This window comes from Chamaea fasciata, unplaced genomic scaffold (genome assembly GCF_029207755.1).
Source record: "Chamaea fasciata isolate MVZ Bird 193981 ecotype frontalis unplaced genomic scaffold, bChaFas1.0.hap1 SCAF_6, whole genome shotgun sequence".
Taxonomy (NCBI): Eukaryota; Metazoa; Chordata; class Aves; order Passeriformes; family Sylviidae; genus Chamaea; species Chamaea fasciata.
This window is the reverse complement of record NW_027094091.1, coordinates 43,016,868-43,037,905: the sequence shown is the minus strand read 5'-3', so window position 1 is coordinate 43,037,905 and position 21,038 is coordinate 43,016,868. Positions and strand designations below refer to the sequence as shown.

Here is a 21,038-nt window from a genome sequence, read left to right as displayed (position 1 = left end):
TTTCCAGTCCTGTGTGTTAGTGCTGGGACTCTGATGATTCATCTCCTACAATTCTGTTCCATTAGGATTTGATCCTGTTTTTCCTAAAGCATATGTATTTATTAAAAGTCCCAAAATGAGGTTTTTGGATGTTGCCTGGGGAATGGTTGGTCGGTCTGTCTGTGTCTGTCTCTCTCTCTCTCTTTTTTTTTTTTTTTTTTTTTCTCCTGTGGATATATGGGAACCCAAGTTAGAAAACAGTAATGTTGAATACTGCTTTGTGATGATGGAAAACTAGCTAATACATTTTTCATTTTTAAATAAGTAGTAGGGAGGAAAGGTGCTTTTCCCAGTTGAGTATTTCTTTAAATTAATGCAACACTTAATTGCTTTGAGTGGTTAATCTCTTTCCACCACCTTGCACCTGCTTTTTTATGCCTCTCTGCTTCTATGATCATGAATTTGGGAGGAGAGGCGTGAACATACAGAGCCCTGTAATAGCATCTGGGTATTAATGCTGACTTAAATTTGAAACACTCAATCCTGATCCACTTTCTTTGTAGCTTCTCTCTTTTTTACCATGCCATTAAAGTTTTTTCCATCATGCCTGTGATTTGAACCTCATACAGGTTTTTATATATGTTTTTCATTCTTGTAAACACCCGGATAGCATAAGGTATGGGATTAGAAAATCTGAAGCAGGAGAGAGGAGCTCTTTGCTACCTGAGCAAGGTTTTGAGAAGAAAAGGTACAGTGGATGATTTTGTGTTGTTTTCCATTGATTTCAGTGAAGCTGTGAGTGGCTGAGTCCTTGCAGACCAAGAGAGAATTTGCCCTAAGGCTTGTTTCTGTGACTTGGGTCTGTTTGTTCATGTGCAGCCTAGTGATGGATCTCTGGCAAAAATAGTGAAGTTTTTTTCATCACTATTATACAATGTCAAATTGATCTGAGTTGCTATTAGCTCCATGTGAACCCCACTGAGGAGGCATACCACTAAGTCAGTGCCAAATTTCTGATTTGATGTTGTTTTTGCGTCAATGCATAATTTGAGCTTCTTCTGTTGAGTTTTCCTGAGACCAAGTTTTGCTCAGAGGCTGTCTCCTATCTAAGTTTGTATTGGGTGGCATCTTTGAATTTTTAATTTTTTTTTCTTTTGAATTCCCAAATCCCTTTTTTGAGATAGCTTCCAAATTTCCATAAAATCGTGAGATTCCTCACTGGTGGGTATTTGAAACTCTTTGTTTTCTCTGAGATTTATGAATTAAATCTGATTCAATAGATTTGGCTTATCAAAAGTGTGGAGTTTGTGGAAGTCATGCTCTTACCTGAAGATTTGCTGCTAATAATAGCATTTTTATTTAGAAGGTGATAGTATCAGAAAAATGCTAAAACCCATTGTGATTCCTGTTGTTTTATGAGATCATCTAGAGATAAAAACTTCTCAAAGTATTTAAAGCTTTGCCTGTGTGCAATGCTTAGGATATGCAGGGTCCTGTTCCTACCAGCTTCTCTGTCCTTTCTCTCTCTCTCTGTTACTGAACTGGCATTGTTACCTAGATGCTGAAGTAAATTACAAAGGACGGCTTAATCGAACTGTGGTCTTTCTTCTCTGAGTGTATTTTGGGAGGTAGTGCAGCCAGACCAGTAATACTTTTAAGTTCATGCTCAGCAAACACAGAGACTTTAGAGACTGCACACTATTTTTGCCCTTATTGACAATTGTGTGAAAAATACAAAGGCAAAAAAGTAGTACACTAGGCTAGACTGTCAAACCATTGCAAATTTGTAGCTATTTTAACACAGTTTGGAATTGAACCATGAGTTTAGAGGATTCAAACAGAATCTGTTTGATGCAATTAATCCAGTGCCATAGTTAGTACTGTGTGCAGTCAGCTTCAAAAGCATATCTGAAATTAGCAGTGGAATAGTATTTGTTTAAATAATTTGAGATAAATATATTCTCTTGCAAAATTGCACTGAACGAAGACTCCTAGGTAGTTTTGATACCTACTGTGGGTAATTTAGAGGTACTCTTGTTTTTAGATACGTTCCTGATATCTAAGCACCTAAAGCTGTTTGAAATCTTGGTGCGGGTAAATGTTGAACAATTGCCCTGTGAAAGACTTTTGAATCACTAAATTTCTCTTCTGGGTTGAAAACCTGATAGCTGTTGTACCTTAGTGTCTTTTCAGTGCGAGGGACAATGTCCAGTGTCTGTGATCTGAGTGTCCCTATTGTCCTTTGTCGCAGGTTGTGGAGATGGTACAGTCCCCTCTTGTGCTGCCGCTGCTGGCAGATAGGGTTTGAGCGGGCGTGATCCCAGCGGCTGCCGCGCTGACTGTTCAATGTTTCAAACCCATCCAAGGAAGTAACACTCTCCCCTTCGGGGAGGCTGTAAAATGCATGTTATGAATTGTCTCTCCTTGGTCAATGATAAAGAGAATGGGGCTATTCCAGTTGCAACGGGATTAATGAGCGAGGATACGACGACGGCGCCTCAACTTTCTCAGCCGGCAGCATCACCGCCCCCTGCGCCATGTCCCCTGACAGGGGCTCCCCCGGCCCCGCCGCTCCCGCCGGCAATGCCGCCCCCTCCGCCGCCCCCTCCTCCGCTGCCCGGCCCCAACATACCTCTGCCTCCACAGCTGGCAAATGGGCACGACGGCCACGGCAAAAAAAAACGAATGCGGAGCTTTTTCTGGAAAACTATCCCTGAAGAACAAGTCCGTGGTAAGAACAATATCTGGACAATTGCTGCAAGATCACAGTATCAAATTGATAAGAAGACAGTTGAGGAACTTTTTGGGCAGCAGGAAGAAGCCAAACCCCAAGACTCCCGCAAGCGATCTTTAAAGTCTTCGTTTAAAGAGACTAAAGAGGAGGTAAGAATTAAAGTAAAACCTCTTTTTTTACATAATGCTGTAGGAGTTGATGTGAATTCTGCCTCACCTTTTTCTCTTTCTCTGTCGTGTTTCATCCTTACGGCAATTTTGTCTTGATTCAGAGGTGAGGGGAATGATGGGAAGCAGAAACTCTTTGTTCTTAGTGGCACATATTTGTTTTTCAAAGAGCTAACTGTGTTTTATTATTTTAACTTGCTAAGTGTTGTGATTTGATCACCTGTTAAAATAAATATGAATAAGCAGAGGGAGCTGAAAGCATCTGTATTTACTCATGTTGGATAGCCCGTGAGTTTCCCGTGTGGAACACAATCATATTGTCTCTTCAACTCTTCCTCTATGTCTGTGATGCAAACAAGATGTTGTACATGCAAACATGTACGAGGCAAGAGAGAAGAGAGTCCTCTTTGCAAGGGTTAATGCTGTATATGCCCACAGTGTCCTAGAGACATCAGGAAGGGAAGTGCCAGTGGGGCAGCAAGGATATAGAACATAATATAGTGATTAAGGGTATTTATTATTTGATAATTTTAAAGTTTCCACTTTCATAAGCATGACTTTCATGCTAAGAAAAACTTAACTTCATCTTCCCTGCTTTTTCTGGACATGAAGATAGCCTTCCAAGGACCCAAAATTGCCACTGATTTCTCTTCTGGTGGCAAGGAGTACTCTGTACCGAGCACCCTCAGGTTCAGACACTCTCCAGGGAACTGATAAGTAGCTTTTCTGGTTCTTAAATCCTCATTTATAGACAGCCTCTTTGTGAAGCCTGAATTGAATTGTCTCAAGTGATCTTTCTCTGAAGTAATTGGAGGGCTGAAATGCAGATTTAATCACTAGTGTGTGTCTACATACGTGTTAGCTTGTAAACAGAATACAGAGGGCATGGGGTTAAGAGATGTAACAATGCTTCAATTTTTAGCGAGAAAATAGGGACATGAAGTTGCTGATATCTTCCAGGATTCAGAAGATGTCAAGAGAAGATCAGAAAGGACAAGATGAGAAACCAATGCACTGATAGCGTTCAATATGTGGTACATATTAAAATTTAAGGTTTAAAAAGGCATGTGTGCTGTTGGCTCTGAAACCCTGACGTCGGGAACTAGTAATTGGGGCCATCATCAGAGGTAGTCATTAAGCTCTGTGCTGTTTTCAGGCTACGTTCATCTTTGAATCAGGAGTGCAGTGAGTGGACTTCCTGTGCCAAGTACAGATGCACAGAGTTCTGGCCTCCTGCATTTCCTCAGAAGCTTCCCCTTTCAGGAGACTGCTGTGTGAAAAAGATCTAGTTCTAGTCAGTATTACAATAAGCTTCATAAGCTGAATGTGACCCATAGTATGCAATAGGTAGGTCAGAGAAAACTCCAGAGTGCTCCAGAACTCATATGGTGGTAGAGATTAAAATCAGAGGCCTGCAAAACTAGGGATTCTCCAAGATTCAATGCCTTGGAAACAAACCCCTGCTTTGCTAAAAGTCATGGTTTTTGTGTGTCTGTCTGGAGCTGATATGATGGTGCAGTGCATTTGCACTGCTTGATGCCTGTGCACCCTGGTTCATGGCTCCCACGGTGACTTTGCACGTGGCGGGTGGTGAGGCAACAGGACTTGCTTCTGAGTGATGCCACTTAAGTGACAAAGTGTTCCACTCACTCGCTAAGCTTTGTCAAGCATGCTGCTGCAGTGTGTCAGTGCTGAGCAATTTCTTATGTGTTAATGGACTTTGCAGTCCTATCTGCTTAGCAAGGAGGGAAGGAGCTAATCCTGAGGAGCTGGGTGTTGTTGGAGGTGCGGAAGTCCAGACGCGCAGCAGCTCACGTGCTTCACCCTACTGCAGGCATGGTTCAGCAAGGGGCTGCAGATGGGAGCACAGGCCTTGTCTGTGACTCCTGCCGTCCATTGCTTCCATGTGGGATGGTTATCCTCAGCTCACTCTGGTAAAACATACAGAGGCTGACAGGAGCTGGGAGCAGGCTGAGGTGTGCAGAACCAGTGTGACCCTGTGGAGAATGTTAGCGTGGGGCTGAGGGAACTCTAGTCCTGTGTGCAGCCATGTTGCTGGCCAGCCAGGGGCGGGTGGGCAAAGCATTTTGTGTTTCACTACCCCTGTTCCTTTTGTGTAAAGCAATTGATTTTAGACAGTGCTTTATGGTCTAGCAATGAAAAATGTTCTTTGGCATTTACACAGTAGAATTACTGTAGTTGGCATAGTATATCAGCAATGAGTTTTCAGGATAACTTCAAGTGCATAAACTCAATTTTTACTTAGATCCAAATCTGAAAAAAGTAGCATGTGTCCAAAGTGCTGTACAGAAGTGCGTGGCCAGAGAGTGCTCTGTTGTCCCTATGGAGTCCCCCTTGGTGCAGTGTGTAGCTTCAATGGAAGTGGTGAAGAATTACTCTTCAGCCAGTGTTGAGGGCACTACCCTATAGACTGTGGAGGAGATTTGGGGTTTCATACCTTTGCCAGAGATCACTGTTGATTATGAAATCATGAGCAGTTTTGGTAAGAGTTCTACACATGTAGGAGCTTGCAACACTACGTGTCCTTTTAATTCCTCGCTTGACAGTGATTTATACAGGGAATTTAGATGTAACATCATCATTATAACAGAAGTCCCTTTTGAGGCTTGAGTCAAACTCCTACAGCAAATGCTTTCCTTTTTGTAAACAATCCCTCACCAAACCCTTAGGAGATTAATTAACATGTTTCCTTGACTAAAGGCTTAATTTGCCCTATGGTTCCATGTAATTTGAGGCTCTGAAAAATAGGGGGTGCAAGGTTAAGTTTACACGCCAATTTACTTTCCCCGTCCTTCAGTGGTGTCCCAGTGTGGCACAACAGGCACTCACCCAGGCTATCGTTAGCCTGGCAGCGGAGTGGGCAGAACAGCTTCTTGTCAGCCAGAGGAACTGCTCCTGCTTTCTCCTTCAAACTCTGCCTCTGCTCCTGGCTCTCACCCCACCGGTCCGCTGGCTCTGGAGGGATATTGGATAATGTAATACGCATATTGCACCCTCTGTAAACATATTTGAGTAAGCAGCTCAGCAGAGTGCTGTGGGGTTCTTCATTTGTTTTCTGCTGGAGTTGTTTCTGCTCTTTGAGTGAGTTTTGATGACTGTGTGGAAGGATGCAGTGAATTCCAGAACTTGTGCAAGGGGACAGTGAGAGAAGGACGATGGAAGGAGTGAACAGGATGTCTCTTGCCCCCTCTCCTAGACATGCCCTCTGTTTTCCCTGTGCTGGCTCTGATGCTCGTTCCACCTTCTTGAGATCTGTTTTAACCTGTTAATCCAGAAAAGAACTAACAGCAAGAACCAAATGAGATGAGTACCAGTGCCTGCCTAAGGGAGAGAGCAGGCTAAGAACGTGACATGGGGGGGTGACACGGAGCGGGGACAGCCCTTTAGTAAGCTGCTAGGTTTGCTCTGCTGCACCGTGACTCCAGGCATGGAGTGATGGTTAGTGTGTTATAATGTGAAGTGGAAGTTGACACAGGAAGCCATTTATATCCTTCCTAACCTTCAGCACCAAGCCTGAGCCACCAGGCTTGTTCCATGCTTGCTGTAATTTGTAAACTGTATCTCACCATGTGAAACCCCATTTTCTTAGGCAAAGAAAACCTGCAGTGTTTTGTTTTACTGACCTGTTATAAATCTACTTTGTTGTGTTTCTCTTCCTTATTGATAATTTCATGGCAAGAAACTCTTGTTGCATTTCTCCAGTCACTACAAAGCCAATTAGCTTTGTAGGGTCTTTTTATGTCTCCTAGAACACTCCTCTGAATCTTTCGTATTGATTGCAAATTCGTGTTGGGGTTCAAGAGTAGATATCCTCTTACCATCAACACAACTTCACCGTGGCAGTCAAGCTAATTTTCCCCTTCTCACAAAACTGAATATTTCTGTGGTGGCTTAACATTTGTCAAACTGAGGCTTGTTACTGTGTGATCTGTGCTTGCTGCAGATTTTGGAAATATGCTGGGTTGAGTACTCTGGTGATGAAAAGTGGATTCATGAGTGAATTGCTGTCCTTGGTTTAGAGATTGCACTGTTAATAAAGCAGAGGTGGCAAGTGTGTGTGACTTGTGATGTTTTGCATGGCCTTGCAAACTGCAAATGTGAAGACAGTAGAAATTATCTGAGAGAATTGCAGTATTTCCAGTTTCAAAGAGTAGAGGATGAGAATGGAGAAAGTTCTCCTGAATTTATGTAAAATAAATCATAAGAAACCATATGAGAGGGTTTTTTTTTTTGCTATAGAGAATCCCAGTGGGACTACGAATGCCTGCTCCCAATTCTCAGTTACAGTCCAGTGTAACTTTTTGAGCCAAGAAGTTAAGGGGTATTACTGGTGGACAGCACTTCAAAACCTCTTTGGGTGGCAGAGACCTGAAACGTGCTGTGACGGCAGCAGTGTCGACAATGTGTGTGAACAGAAGACAGGAGCGGACTGAGCAGAATTTAGAAAAAGCTGTGGTAATGTTCAAAGGGTAAAAAGCAGCAGCAGACAGTGCTCTCTGCATGAAGAAAATCAAGTGAAATCTCAGTGGAGAAGAGTAGACATTGTGAACAGATGTTCAGGCTGAGGTTATGAATCTAATATGCAACTGAATGTGAGATGGAAGATAGTGTATTTGTGTGCAAGGAGTAGGAACTTGTATTCATCTGCCACGTTCCCCTTTTCTTCTCCTTGTGCTCCCATCTGGAAACTCCTTAAAGGTGTCAATGTAATGACAGTCGTTCCAAACACTTTTGATAAGCTTGAAGTAGACACCAAGCGAAGAGTGACCAAAAAGTGAGATTTGTTCTGATTATGTGGCTAAACAAGAAATCAAAGAAAAAATAGAGTACAGTCATATACAGAGCAAGAAGTGTATGTAAAATCCTGGTACTTAAGAACAGCTGTGATTTTTTTTGTTGTTGTGCTGATAAGACAAATATAGCTTTATATGTTCCTTTTTTGTTGTTTTTCTTCAAGGGAAGGTATTAAAAAAATTATGTAATTTGTTTGAGGTTGTACTGTAAATCTGAGTTGTGCCATGGAAAACAAAGGTTTACTCAGCTGATGATCAGTCTCTTTGTAACAGTTACTGACTGTGGTTTAAAAAATGTACACAAGATTAACTCTGAATATGCTTAAAAACCCAAACAAACCAAAAGCTAAATGATGGTGAAGCTTATAGGCTTAAACTAGTACAGAGAAATCAGAGAATTAAGGGTGACTGGAGCAATTGGAGACTGGAGCTACAGTTAGAGAGGTCAGTGAGAGGTCCCTGCAGTAAAACATTTGAAAAAGATTAGATACTGCAGGGGGAGAGATAGTTGAACCTGTCCTGCGTTAAAGGGCTTTTCCTTAATGATCTGTTGGGGGCCTCTCAACTCTTTAAGATAACAGGAGAATAAACCACAATCTGTCCACTTATCTCTGCATATGCTAAAACTGTAGGGCTTTGGGCTACCAGTCATCTTAAAACTAATATGCTGATATCTCCTGTGTTTTCTAGTCTTTGCTGTTTTCTGAAGAGAGGAAATTCCAGAATTTCAGAAAACTTTTCAATATGACTCACTATTTTCAGCAGACAAAGAGACTGTCTCCTGGGTGTATGTTGAGGATAACCCATTAATCATCCCTATATTTGCACTGTTACCAGCTGACTGCAGGCTAATTCAATTTCATGACAATGCCAATGTTGCATTTATATATCTGCTTCTAATCTGAGCACTGTCACAAAGGTCAAAATGCCTTTCCAGTTGTCAAAACCACAACCAGCATGCGAGTCCAACAGTAGTCTTGAACATCTATGTGTACTGAGCTCTGTTATTGTAGCAGTCAGGTGGAACAGCTAAGGTGAAACAATTCTCTTGTCCTCGTAAATCTCATGACTTTTGTAGCTGCTATCACCAAAATAGCTGTGGTAAAATTTTAACCTTAAGGACATAATTTGCTAAAACAGGGCAAACCTCTCGGGTTTAAACTTGTATGCTGTTTCAGGAAGAAAAACTAGTATAAAAGAGGGGACTTGAATTTTAAATTTTTAACAAAATTAGGGGAAAATATTGTGGGGAAATTTTTTTTCCCTCTGCCTAATCTTCAGAATTGTACATGTAAGGCGATACAGCAAACCATCTTCGAAATACGAAGCTGGGAGAGACTCTTATTTTATTATGGATTTCTGTTTGCTTCTAGGTAAGCAAACAGATTTGAGGGTTGTTTGATTGTTTCAGGGTTTGATTGAAGATCGACTTACTTATCTTCCCCTGAATCAGTGTGGCTGTTAGTTGGCATGAATTAAATCAATAATGCACCTGACCTCTGCTTAGAAATCCCATCCTCACATTTGTCATAAAACCTCTGAATTTACATGGGTTTTGAAGCGTGGTGTTCACTAACCTTGGGGCCTACAAATGCAATATAGTGTATTACCTGATAAGCAACATTTTGCAGATGCCGGGTTTTGAAATAAGCAAGAAGAATGTTTTTACTTTGTAATGAAATAGAAATATTGATTCCTTCCTTCGTTATATGTTGCTATGGAGTTTTTTGCTTCACTTGGAGAAAGGTGATGTGACTGTGCTATATATTTCCCTGGTAAAAACTAGTTTTGTAGTATATGAGCTTTGCTGATAAAAAGTGACTCTATTTATTTGGCCTGGGATTTGGTGCAGACAGTTATCTGTAGCAATTTAAGAAATGATCCCTGCATTATATGCTATTTTCTTAGGTATTGTTAGAGTAATCTCTCTTGCTTTCTCTCTCAGGTTTCCATTTTGGATGCAAAACGAAGTATGAACATTGGGATATTTCTCAAACAATTCAAAAAGTAAGAATTCTTTGTCATTCTCATAAAATATATACATTGTGCTCTGTTCCTTGTGGAGTTTGCAGTTTTATGCAGTTTTCTCAAAAGTAATTTGACATAATTTGTTTTCTAATATGTTTAGTTTTGAGTGCGTTTCTGACAAACATCAAACATTTAGAGTTTGCTGATGTTAACCAGTTGAAGTGAGTTTTCAGGTATGGTTAAGGGAAGCCCTTTTACCTCATGTAACACTGCCTGTGAGCTGCCTTTCACTGGCTTCCTCTCTTTATAAGCAATTAGAAAGGGGCAATGTGAGCAACCTTTACAAGAGCAAGCTGTTTCATTGCTGTCTGTATTCAGTGATAATATTGCCCTTCAGTAAAGGCATCACTGAAAATGGTGTCAGAGCAGTGCTGCTGCGGACACTGATGCATCCTCAACCTCTTTATAACTCTGTTGAGTAGCCCAGGCATGGTTTTTTCAATCTGTGTAACTGTTCGCCCTGCGAGTGTTAGAAATATGTGTGCTCAATTGTTTTTTCAAGGTCTGCTGAATCCATCATTGAAGACATTTATCATGGAAGAAGTCAGCCCTATGGTTCTGAACTGCTACATGAATTTCTTAAATTATTACCAGAAGCAGAGGAGGTAAATAATGGCTTTACGTGGAACTTATTTTTTGTAGAGTTCTGCTGATGGGATTCCAACATGAAGCTCTGCAAAAGAGGAATCTCAATGCCTACCTGATGCTAGGGGACAGGGAACCACTGAGTGTAAATATTCAGTCTTCATATGACTTGTGGTATTGAGGTCACAGTGTAGCCATTCCCTTCACATCAAGTAATTTCACCTGCTTTTAAGGAGTTGATAAGACATCTTTTGTTTTTATGGTGTCCCTTTTGTCACATAAACAGCAAGACCTGGAACCTTCCTTTGTGCAGATAACTGCTGTAGGGAGGTTAGAAAATTCAGAATCAAAGTATATTCCAAGCAAATAAATTCCACTTCTTTGGCACCTGCCTCATGCTTTCCCACTGCCGTGCCTGTGAGTTGAATATTGGTAGCCCTGTGCTACTGCCTTTTTGCACTCTGGTTCACTGCCTGCTTGGTTCATCTGGGTCTGTTCCTCCGTCTGGTCTCTGGGTTTCAGTAGGGCAGAAAGGCAGCTCCAGTGCGCAGCACCCATGGTGTTTGCCAGCATGGCTTAGCTCAGAGGAGACGTGTTAGAAGGCCATGAATTACCAGCAGTACCTTCTCAATGTCCCTGTGATCACCATATGACCAACATCCAAGCGCAGCTTTCTCCCCTCCTAGTCCCAAACTTCAAGTCGATTCACATGATTAAAGAGGTGAAGCCTCATCAACTGACCTGAGAGCCCTGCTTAATGATGTGCAGTTCCTTGCCTGCTCACTATTGGCACTGACCCATTTGTATGTACTTGAGAGAAGTGTAAACCACAAACCTGACAAAATTAGCATTAGAGTTGCTTGAGTGCTTCACATCAAAGTGAGTGGCTGAAACTTGGGAAATTGCTCAAGTTAAGGTCCACGTACAGATCAACCTCAACTCATGCTTTACCAGCTCAAGGTCATACTGTCGAAGCACTTTGTTTCCTCTGTGCAGCAGCAAATCTCAGCTCCAGTCGTCAGCAGTTACAGTCTTCTGCTGTCAAATTTATGACCCTAAATTGGGCTGCCTTTGCAGAGAATCTTGTAAAGATTGTGTTACATTAGTATCCTTGATTAATATATCTCTTAGAGTTGGGGGATATCAACAAGTTGAAATGTAATTTATCAAAAAAAAAATAGGTGACAGTAGTTCTGGGACCCCAAAACCGTTCCCTCTTCCCTCTTTGTTTGCATTTTAGTACATAATCCACTATATAAACAGAATTTATCTCTTTCCTCTGAAAGTCAGACAGAGGAGAACAGTGGAGTAGTAACTTGAAAGAGTGACTCCTAGTTAACTTCATGTGTAGTCAGAAAATTAGACTGGAAGAAAAGTACTTTTTTCCTCCTTTCCTCTTTCTGGCTTAGATCTTGGTTGTTATATTATGACAGGTAGAAAATCTTTCATCTAGTGTAGTCTATATGATATAACTATTGTCATTCAGCTACAGTTGTAATGTAACTTGTTGAATTTTATCAAATTTGTCTGCAGTGCTTAACTAGATGCATTAGCTATCCAATAGGTAATGCTAAGAGTGAAAAAGTGTGTTTATTTGTTTGACAACAAATTTGACAATAGGCCCATCCCTCAAGATAGTGGGGCTAGAGAACTTAAGAAGTGCTTTTAAGGAGTCACGTGAGAAATTAATAGAAGATATTCTATGATACAGGGGAGAATTAGAAAATAAGGGCTATCAGCCATGAGATTTGTTGCTGTTCCCAAGGGAAGGCTGGAAATGGGCTACTTTCCAGTGTGCAGGTGTTAGCATGTATTTAATTAATTTCATGCATCAGAAAAAGGAAAGACTCCTTTTCTCTTTGTTATTCTTCTTGTAATTGTTTAACGTTTTTGGATTTTTCCCCTTGAGTAGTGGTGGTGGTGGTGGTGGGCAAGACAGGGAGAAAATCCCGAATGTAAGGAACTGATGCTTCTGCTGGTATGGAAAAATGTTTCCATGCCTTTATGTCATCATGCTTGGTGGGGTCAAAGAATAAGTGGATCCAGTAACTCATTTACTATAGTGGCTCCTAAAATTTTAGTGTAGGCAGTTTAAGTTTTTGTTCTTTTTAGGAGGCTCAGAGCTTTTTTTTTTAATTTTCTTTTTTTTCACCATTTTTTGCCCTAAATGTATGTTCCTTGTTCTCCTGCTATGTTGATTACTTCTTGTTAGTTTATTGTCTGCCTCCTGTATTGAATACCTGTCTCTTAGAATAGTGATTCACCATTTGCTGAGGGAAAGGCATCAGAAGCTTACAGTCCCACATACAAATAATCCAGAACCACTAGAGACACCAGGTGAATGGGTGTTATTTGTTCTGCTGTTCCCTCTTCTGTTTAATACTCCCTAATTTCTTTTGATGAGATAGCTTTGGCAAGCTGTCATCACATCGGCCTGTCCTTGCGCAATGTTGCACCCATCCTCAGCAAGGATTCCCTGGGATTACCCTTTAGATACTTCCTGTTCTCCTAAAGAGCTGCTTTGCTGTTGTAAGCGTTGAGAATTACTCTGAGCAGAGACTTAAACACTCAGATCCTAAAAGGTTAGAAGCTATTCAGTTACCAGGGCAGACTGTCTTGGTGTTACCATGGGCAGGCTTCTGCCGTTCCTCTGTGTGTGCTCTTTGCAGCAGCTCAGGTATTTACAGACACGTTTGCCTGTATGCACAGGTTTCTTGCCAGTTGGAATGAGGGCCAAGTGCCTTTTGTAGGCCTGTGCTCTGAGATGTCTTCTGCTTTTTCTTTTCTATTTTACCATAACTTAGTCTGTAAAACTGAAAGGAGGGAGAGGAGTGCCTGGTCATAGCTGTAGAAAGGGCAACTCTGGACTATTTTGTTTCTTCTTTTTTTACCAAGACGTTTAAGTTTACGGTTTACCTAGTGTGAATAAGCACCAGCTTTGTACTCCAATTGTATCTTATCTAGAAGTGTTGTGATATCCAGTCACATTACCTGAATATGCCCCATGTCTCCTGTTTGACATTTGTGACATATTTTAGATCATTTTGGTTCATAGTATCTCAGGCACCTGGTGGTATTCCAGCTTTTTTACAATGGAGGCTGGGTACTTGGGCTAACAAATACATTTAACATCTGTTGTCTTTAAAATTATTCTATTTGCAGTATTGTAATGTGGTAACTCTATTTGCATGCAGAAATAGGTATCAGTACTGTTAATTTTCTAGCTGTTTTCTATGAAAAATCCCAACAGCTATCAAAGCTGTAGAGATTTTTGCATGTAAATGACAAATACTTGTTCCTTACTGAATGTTTTTCTCAAACTGAATAAGACTATTATTGCAATATTGGCACTGCTGTGAAGTTTTTCCTACAGCTTAAAATGTTTGGGTGTTTTCAAATGTTTAATTTGAAAAACGTGACAAATACTTGAAGCTGGCCATGATGGAGCTTGCTGCAAGGCTCCACTCTGTGTTTTGTTCAGGGCTGTCCGTGTGTATGTGGCCTGGCCATGATACAGTGGTTAGAAAAAAGGCCAAGCAAATTTATAAAAATTCTCAACACATCAACAAGTAGGATAAGATCACTGATTTTGTTTAAGCCTCCTTAGAAGTCCTGCTGTTTGTAGCATACTGTGCTTAGCAGTTTTGTAAGGAGAAAGAAACACCTATTTGGAATCTCCTCTGCTTCATCCCTTTTTTCAGTTTGTTTTTTTTCCAGGGAACCTTGACTGAAGGAGTGGTCTTCTCTGCTATATCACTTCTAAAAAGATTCCTAGTTGTTTCTGAATGATACCCTGTTGAAATGGCTGACAGCTTTTATTTACTGGCATCCTGACTAGAGCAGAGAAGAAGCTTTTAGCTACTTTTATGTGCATATTATTGCACTCTTCAACAGGCCCAGACTGGTAAAAGTTGAGAGAGTCCAGTGTTTAACGAGCTAGAATAGCCAGAATTTGTACTTTAAATACATACAGAAGGGAGCATATCATACTGGTAATCAGCTCACCCACACACATGCACGCCCAGGTTATCAACACAGTGTCTTAACTTACTTTATAATGTCTCAAGCATGTCCTTTGCTCTTGTTCTCTGATTTCAAACCCTGGCTGTCACCTGCTTGATTGGAACTGTTTCTGTCGGCTCTACCCTTTTCAAACCATGTCTGTAGTTAAATGCCCTCTCCTTTCCTCAGCCAGTGCTTTATAGGGTTGACCATCCTTCAGAGGAGCCTTTCATCTCCTTTTCCTTTTTTGCCCTTTATGATTACCCGCAGGCTTTTCTCCCTTTCTTTTTATCATTTGCTGGTAGTGAATTTGCCACTGCCCCAGCTTGTGCTCCATCGTGCCTCACTGCCTCACACATCTGCTACTTTCCCAAATGCCCTTGTAGTTGGATTCCACTGTGATGCTTTTTGGGACATTAACTCTCTTTTTTGTTAGTGCCCTGAATATTTGGAGTGGTATGGAGGTAATAAATAATAATAATAATTAAAAAAACCCAAACCCACAGAGAAAATGTTGCTTTCTCTTCTTCAAAGATCCTACATAGCTACAAGGTCCTGCAAGGTACCTGTTTTATGCCATAAAATAAAATCCTAGTAGAAGTGCTGCTGGTAGCTTAAAAATTACCAAGAACTTAAATACAGTAGCTTTCATGTCTGCCAGGTATAATGGCATATTTGCCATCTCTACTGCAGTTGTTCACAAATCAAATCAAAGATCAGGCTTTCTGTGTTTCATAACTGTTCTTAAAATTAAGCAAATTACGTATGTGAGAACCTTGTGTATCTAAAATCAGACTTAGTGTGCATGGGCATGCATGGACAGTGCAAATGAATATTCCATATACAAATATAATGAAAAATTAAATTAGTAGCTCTGCACCCAATTTGAGTAATACAGAACTGAACATACAATGTAATTATGCTCTCTTGAATATACACATTACACTGCCGTATCTCCATATGTGGCTGCCTACTCTTGTGGAAGAGTCCTTTTGTGCTTCAAGAGAGGAGGTCAAGGTCAGAACTGATGGGGTTATTCATTATGATTTTATAATAAGCCACATTTTTAACTGTCTTGTGTTCTCAACCTGTCTACTATATCTGTTAACATGATTAATAGTGGACATTGTTGTCAATCCCTGTAGTTTCTTGGCAGCTCCTGGATGCAATTGGTATTTGAATTTGACCCCCACTTCTGGGAGCCATCAGAGAACCTCAGTTTTCTTCCAGAATACTTTGACAACATGGTAGCAGAGAGTAGAGGCAGTCCCATGGGATTGGAATAGTCTCCCTTGGAATGTGTAATGGCAGACACCCAAAATGTGTTCCAGTAATTTTTTACATTTGGAGTTCAAAAGCTGGTTTTTTTGGTTTATTAGTAGTGTTGATAAAGACAAATAACTTCTTTCTTCTTTTCTTTTCTTTTTTTTTTCTTCATGGTGAGAATTATTTTTAAATTATGAAATTTTTAATGAAAAAGGGAACACAGAATAGTTGCTGTCCTATCTTTACCTTAGCTATTTCCCAGACTATTTACTGTTCTGAGGCCAAGTTAACAGACAATTTAGTCTTCTATGTGAAAAACTTAAGACACGTATGGAGAACCCAGGCTGTGTTTGCTGAATTCCAGGGTAAAACGGACCTTATAACTCTGTCATGTTCCTGTTTTGTGTGTTTGTGGAATGGGTCACTGTTTTCTACCACCCTTGGGTTTTGGGCTTCTTGGGTGAGCTGCCTTGATGCTTCTTACAAAGGTGGTTTGGGATATCTAAGGAGAAGACAGTGGGGGTTAAGGTGGTTGATGTAGGCTTGGAACCAGGTGGTGAGCACATCTTTGTTTCAAGTCTGATTGCACAGACTTTCTTCCAGGTTGACTATTGCCCAAAACCTTTTGCTTAGTGACATTCATACCCCATCCTACCAGCAGCCTTGTCAATGTCTTCTGTTGTGCATGTTTAGGAATGTTCCTCCTCTGAATTAATTCTGGGATTTAGTACTCACTCGTATGACTCCAGGCGTTTTTCCTAGTAGGATAGAAGAAAGAGGATTTTATCCAGTGCATGGAAAACTAAAATTCCGCATGGAAAACATTGATTGCTACTTACTGTTGAAAGTATATTTAACTATAGTACTGGTAGCATGAATAAGTTAATATTCCTGTGAGTGTCTCAGGATATCTTGTTGTTCACTTTTTGTGCATTTCAGTCTTCAAATTGCATCTTCCTATAATTAAACAGCGGTTTGTATGATCTGATTTTGGTGAGGTGGCGTGGGTTTTATTGGTGGGCTGCTTTTCTTTCTTTCCTCCCTCTCTCCCATATCTGAATGCCTGTATCCTTTTCAATCAAACTCTGATATTTGCAAGATACTAAAATGAGATTGGAGAATTTGCAGGCTTTTGTTTTTTAGGTTGCAGACCACTAGTTTTGGGAAGCTAGGTTAAAGAACACCTTTAAAGACTGAGATAGCATACTATCTCTCACTCCCCACTTAATGATGTAGAAAAAGTGTTTATTTTGGGTTTGTTTCTTGCTCATTTAACACCTTGGAATTATCAGGAATGTCAAGTCTGGTCTTTCCTGTTATTTTGTTGGCAGACTTCTTGAATTACTCGCTAAATTAGGAGTTTTCTCAGGCCTAAAAAAATGGGTATGCTGTTTATCTTTAGAAGGAGCCTTTGTCTGAGTCTTGAGTTAAATGGGGCGGGGGATGGGGGGGATAGCGGTGTTAGGAAATGAAGCTAGATAGCCTGAATAAAAAATGCTGTCTGATTAGAGGTCTCCTTGGTCATAAGTTGTTTTTTTGTTGTTGTTGTTTGTTGTTGGTTTTTTTTTCCTCCTGTTCGTTTGTTTGTTGATGTGTTTTTTAATTTTAAAATGAATTATTTTCCATTCTCTGCTTAACTTGTATTTTTCTCTTTCTTAATGTGTTCTCAACATTTCTAATTTTTATGATGTGGAAAAAATTTCTCCCAAATTTGCCCTAAACCAAAACAGGAATAAAAGAAAAAAAGCTATTAAAAGAATCCTGATTTGGCATAGCATATTATTTGTCTTCTGCTACAGATCAGTTGCTTTTTTTTCTGTCAAAGCAGAAAACTAACTAACTAACTAACTAGCCTAATTTGTAGGCTGATTCTTTAAAAAATCCTCTGGATATTTTGCTAAATCATGGCTGCGAGGTAACTGTTGATGCCCTGGTGTAGCGTCCTTCTATCCAATAGCTTAATATGCTTTCTAAAACTGAAGACCATCTGTGGAAATGTGGTTGTGAATGGGCTTTAAGTGTGATGTTACACAAAGAAAGGGTGATGGCCTGGTGTGTAAATCAGTGGAAACATACAGCTGCTGCTGGGTGTGAACTTGGTGGAATGAAGAAACAGTGTAACTGAGAGTGAGCTCTGCTTTTGGACACAGTTGCTGTGTTGGAAGATGTGGAAGAAATTCCAGTTACGCTTAAACGTATGTGCATGTATTTTTCAGTTCTTCTATACAAACAAATAGTAAGTATGTGGGTGGATCAGTGGCTTCCAGATCATGCAAATATATGGATTTTGGTGGAGCTGGGAAGGAAGATTGACAAAATTAATGCAGTGGTATTTCCTCTGCATGTAAATCGTGTCCTCAGAATACTGAGAGTACTGACAACAAAAATGCAAGATTGCATTTATCTTTAAAATATTTAATATGAATAAAAAAATACAAACTCAAGATCATGAAGTTTACCCGTTAAGAGCATTTTAGGGGAAATGGTTGAAGCAAGTATCTTGAAGAAAAAAACTTGTAACTTAAAGTTTAGTTGCACTGTGCCAATAAGATCTAGGCAGTCCTATGCTGGATATTCTGAACACAGTTAAACTATGCCCAAGTGTACATCACAGTTGTTGAAGAGTTGAGGATCGTTTTTCAGATCATCATCAGTATCCTAAACATAGTGATGAAAGCAGTCATTGATCAGAAATCAAAATCACCAGTCAGAATGGTGGCATCATGATTTCTGCTGCTGGACTGTGTAGCTAGTTTTTTGGGAGAAATGTGACACTATTTTTTAATTTTTTTTGTGGTTGAGGTATGTGCAAATTACAAGATCTTGGGACAGTGAAGCCATTCAGTCACTGAGTGGACTTCCCAATGCCTTCATTTAAATTTACTGCTTTTCAAGGTGTTGCCTTCTGAAGTAAAGTTAATCTTGATCTTTGATAAAATTCTTTGCTAGTGTTTTTTTCTCTTTTCTAGGTAAAGAAATTAAAAGCCTTTGATGGAGATGTATCAAAACTGTCTCAAGCTGATTCCTTCATGTATTTACTAATCCAGGTGCCAAAGTAAGGAGATAGTTGGTTTGTTCTGTTTATGATAAGTGTTCTTTTTTGGCTGTCAGTTCTAAACCTGTTTGTGTACTCCAGCTACACTCTTAGGATTGAAGCCATGGTGTTGGAGAGGGAGTTCTCACCCTCCTGTGCTTCTCTACAGGATGACATGAAAATTATAAGACAGGCAACAAAAGGTAATTAAATATGTTGGGACATGCCTAATACTCTTGTTTTTGTTAGCATGTTAATTAGTCTGCATTACGAAGACCAGAGCTTGAATTTCAGGTACCTTAGCTATTAAAAGGAAGCTAACTCCCCTCTGACAAATGCCATCAGGGTGTGCCTGGTGGATCTTTACTTCCAAAATCAAAAATCTGGAGACTTTGGATACACTAGCAACAGATTCATGCTCAAAGCTTATAAGTAATGTATCCTAAACTAACAGAAGAAAAAGTGTCCACCACCAAATTAGGATGTCATCTTTCGAGTGCAGTTCGCTCATTCCTGCACTGCTCTCCCTCTGATGGAATGTGGTTGTTACACCTCTCTGCTCATTCTTTCAGAGATCCATGGAAAAAATTACTGTATTTTCTAAATTTGTCTATGGGCCATTTCCTTTTGAGGTAGCAGTATTGATAGATTAAAATCTTTATTGTAGAGAATACTGTCACTATTCCTTTGTTTTCTGTTTCTCTTCTCTTTTTCTCTACATATCTGTTCTGTTCTTTACATTTCACAAGTTTTGAACTTCTGCAGCTGGTTGTTTGTTAAGGTAATGTAGTGTCTTCTACTCTGCAGGAAAATAGTTGATTTTTTGGTTTCAGTTAAACATTATTGCTGACCCTTTACAGTACCTTGAGTGCCTCTTGGTCCTGTTCCTCAATATGAAATTCCTATTTCATATTGGAAATTCTTGACAGGCTACTAGATCACTGCTTAGACTGCTTCTACTGGTATAAAAAGGTGCAGTAAATAAAATATTCAGCTATATGAGCACTGGTGTTTAGAACAGGCCTTTCAAGTAAAAGCAAAGGGGAAAAAAGCCTTTTCCCACCAGTGGGGATTGAACTTGTCCTTGACTCAGGAAAGTGTGCAGTACCATAGGGTTTAGGTCTGAGTCTGGCCTTTTATTACGATCCCTTTCAAATAATTGGTTTTTGTGTTTTGAGCAACAGACTTATGCGAGGGAATATGTTACGTATAAAAGCAGACATGCCTTAATGTCCTTCGTGTCCTTCACCCAAGACATATGTAAAAACTGGTGAATTAATTCCCCCCAGAGAGGAGACACTTTGGTCTCCAACTCCTGCATCAGGCCAGCCATGCAAATCACTGACTGGGCCTTCCCTGTGTTCAGTCCACTTTGTCATGTGCTCTTCTCCATTTGGTCTTTTCACTTCAGGGTTTGTTGATAGCCTGAAGTTGTTTAGGAATTATGTCTCCTTTTCTATTGCTGTCTCCTAGGTTTCTTTCCTGTAATTAAACAGAGAGAATATTTACTTCAGTTCTAATGCTGATAATCACTGAGGGTTAGGATGGTCTAAACAGCCTGGTGGATTCTCATCTAGCCTGCAGATGGGCGTATGTCACAGTGACGCGGAGCAGGCTCGTACTGTGTGAAGTCTTTAGAAGTTGCCTTCTCCTCTTGGCCTTGTGAAATTTACTATTCTCTTATTTATTCTCTCCTTTTTCTTCCTCCTTGCTTCCTCACCTATCGCTTGTTAGATCAAAGGTTATTTAATTATGTTTTTAGGCTGCCAGTATTGAAATACAAATGCACAAGAGCTATGGGTTTCCAAAATGATTGATTACTGCATTGTGTTGAGCAGCCCAATTTAGGTTAAATTATAGAATGTGGAGTTGGAAGCAAAGTGGTTTTTTGAAGTATTTACACTGCAATGAAAAGGACCCCACCTTTTATTTTGTTCGTTAGTGTAACATATAGTACCTTGCAATAACGCTATGAACTATGAAACATGTCCATGGTGATTTTCTTGTGGGTGGGTACTTGCAAATAGAGTCACTTGGTTTGCCACATTCATCAACTCTAGAGTTTGGAATTTCCACATCTTATTTCTAAGGCAATCCCTATGGTGCACATATATTGTTTTTTGCACATACGTTGGTTTTTGCTCATATGTGGCTGAATGAAAAGGTGTATGAATTCAGATAGAACACTACTGTGCATTTTGCAAAGAAATGAACATATGTACAAACCAGGCTTGTGGTGTGGGAAAACTTCAAAAGGCAGTTTTATTCCATTTGACTCTTTGCCACACTGAATATAACTTTGTGCTAAATCATCTTTGATATGACAAGTGAAACAAATGCTGCTCTGAGTTGGTGATCATACAGAAATAAAATGATGATTCATAGTGGGAGTGGGCTAAGCAAGAAAAATTTAAACATTGCCTGTTACC

The 21,038-nt window shown here is 40.1% G+C and overlaps 1 protein-coding gene across 1 annotated transcript in view; it reads left to right on the top strand.

Moving 5' to 3' along the window:
- The window catches only part of FHDC1 (FH2 domain containing 1), a 36,861-nt gene that overhangs the window by 2,134 nt on the left and 13,689 nt on the right, over positions 1-21,038 (top strand). The window contains exons 2-6 of the mRNA XM_066186128.1: positions 2,231-2,862; positions 9,640-9,701; positions 10,225-10,327; positions 18,545-18,630; positions 18,712-18,812. Of these exons, the coding sequence (XP_066042225.1) occupies positions 2,380-2,862; positions 9,640-9,701; positions 10,225-10,327; positions 18,545-18,630; positions 18,712-18,812 (835 nt within the window). The 5' untranslated portion in view covers positions 2,231-2,379. The remainder of the gene's footprint in view (positions 1-2,230; positions 2,863-9,639; positions 9,702-10,224; positions 10,328-18,544; positions 18,631-18,711; positions 18,813-21,038) is intronic.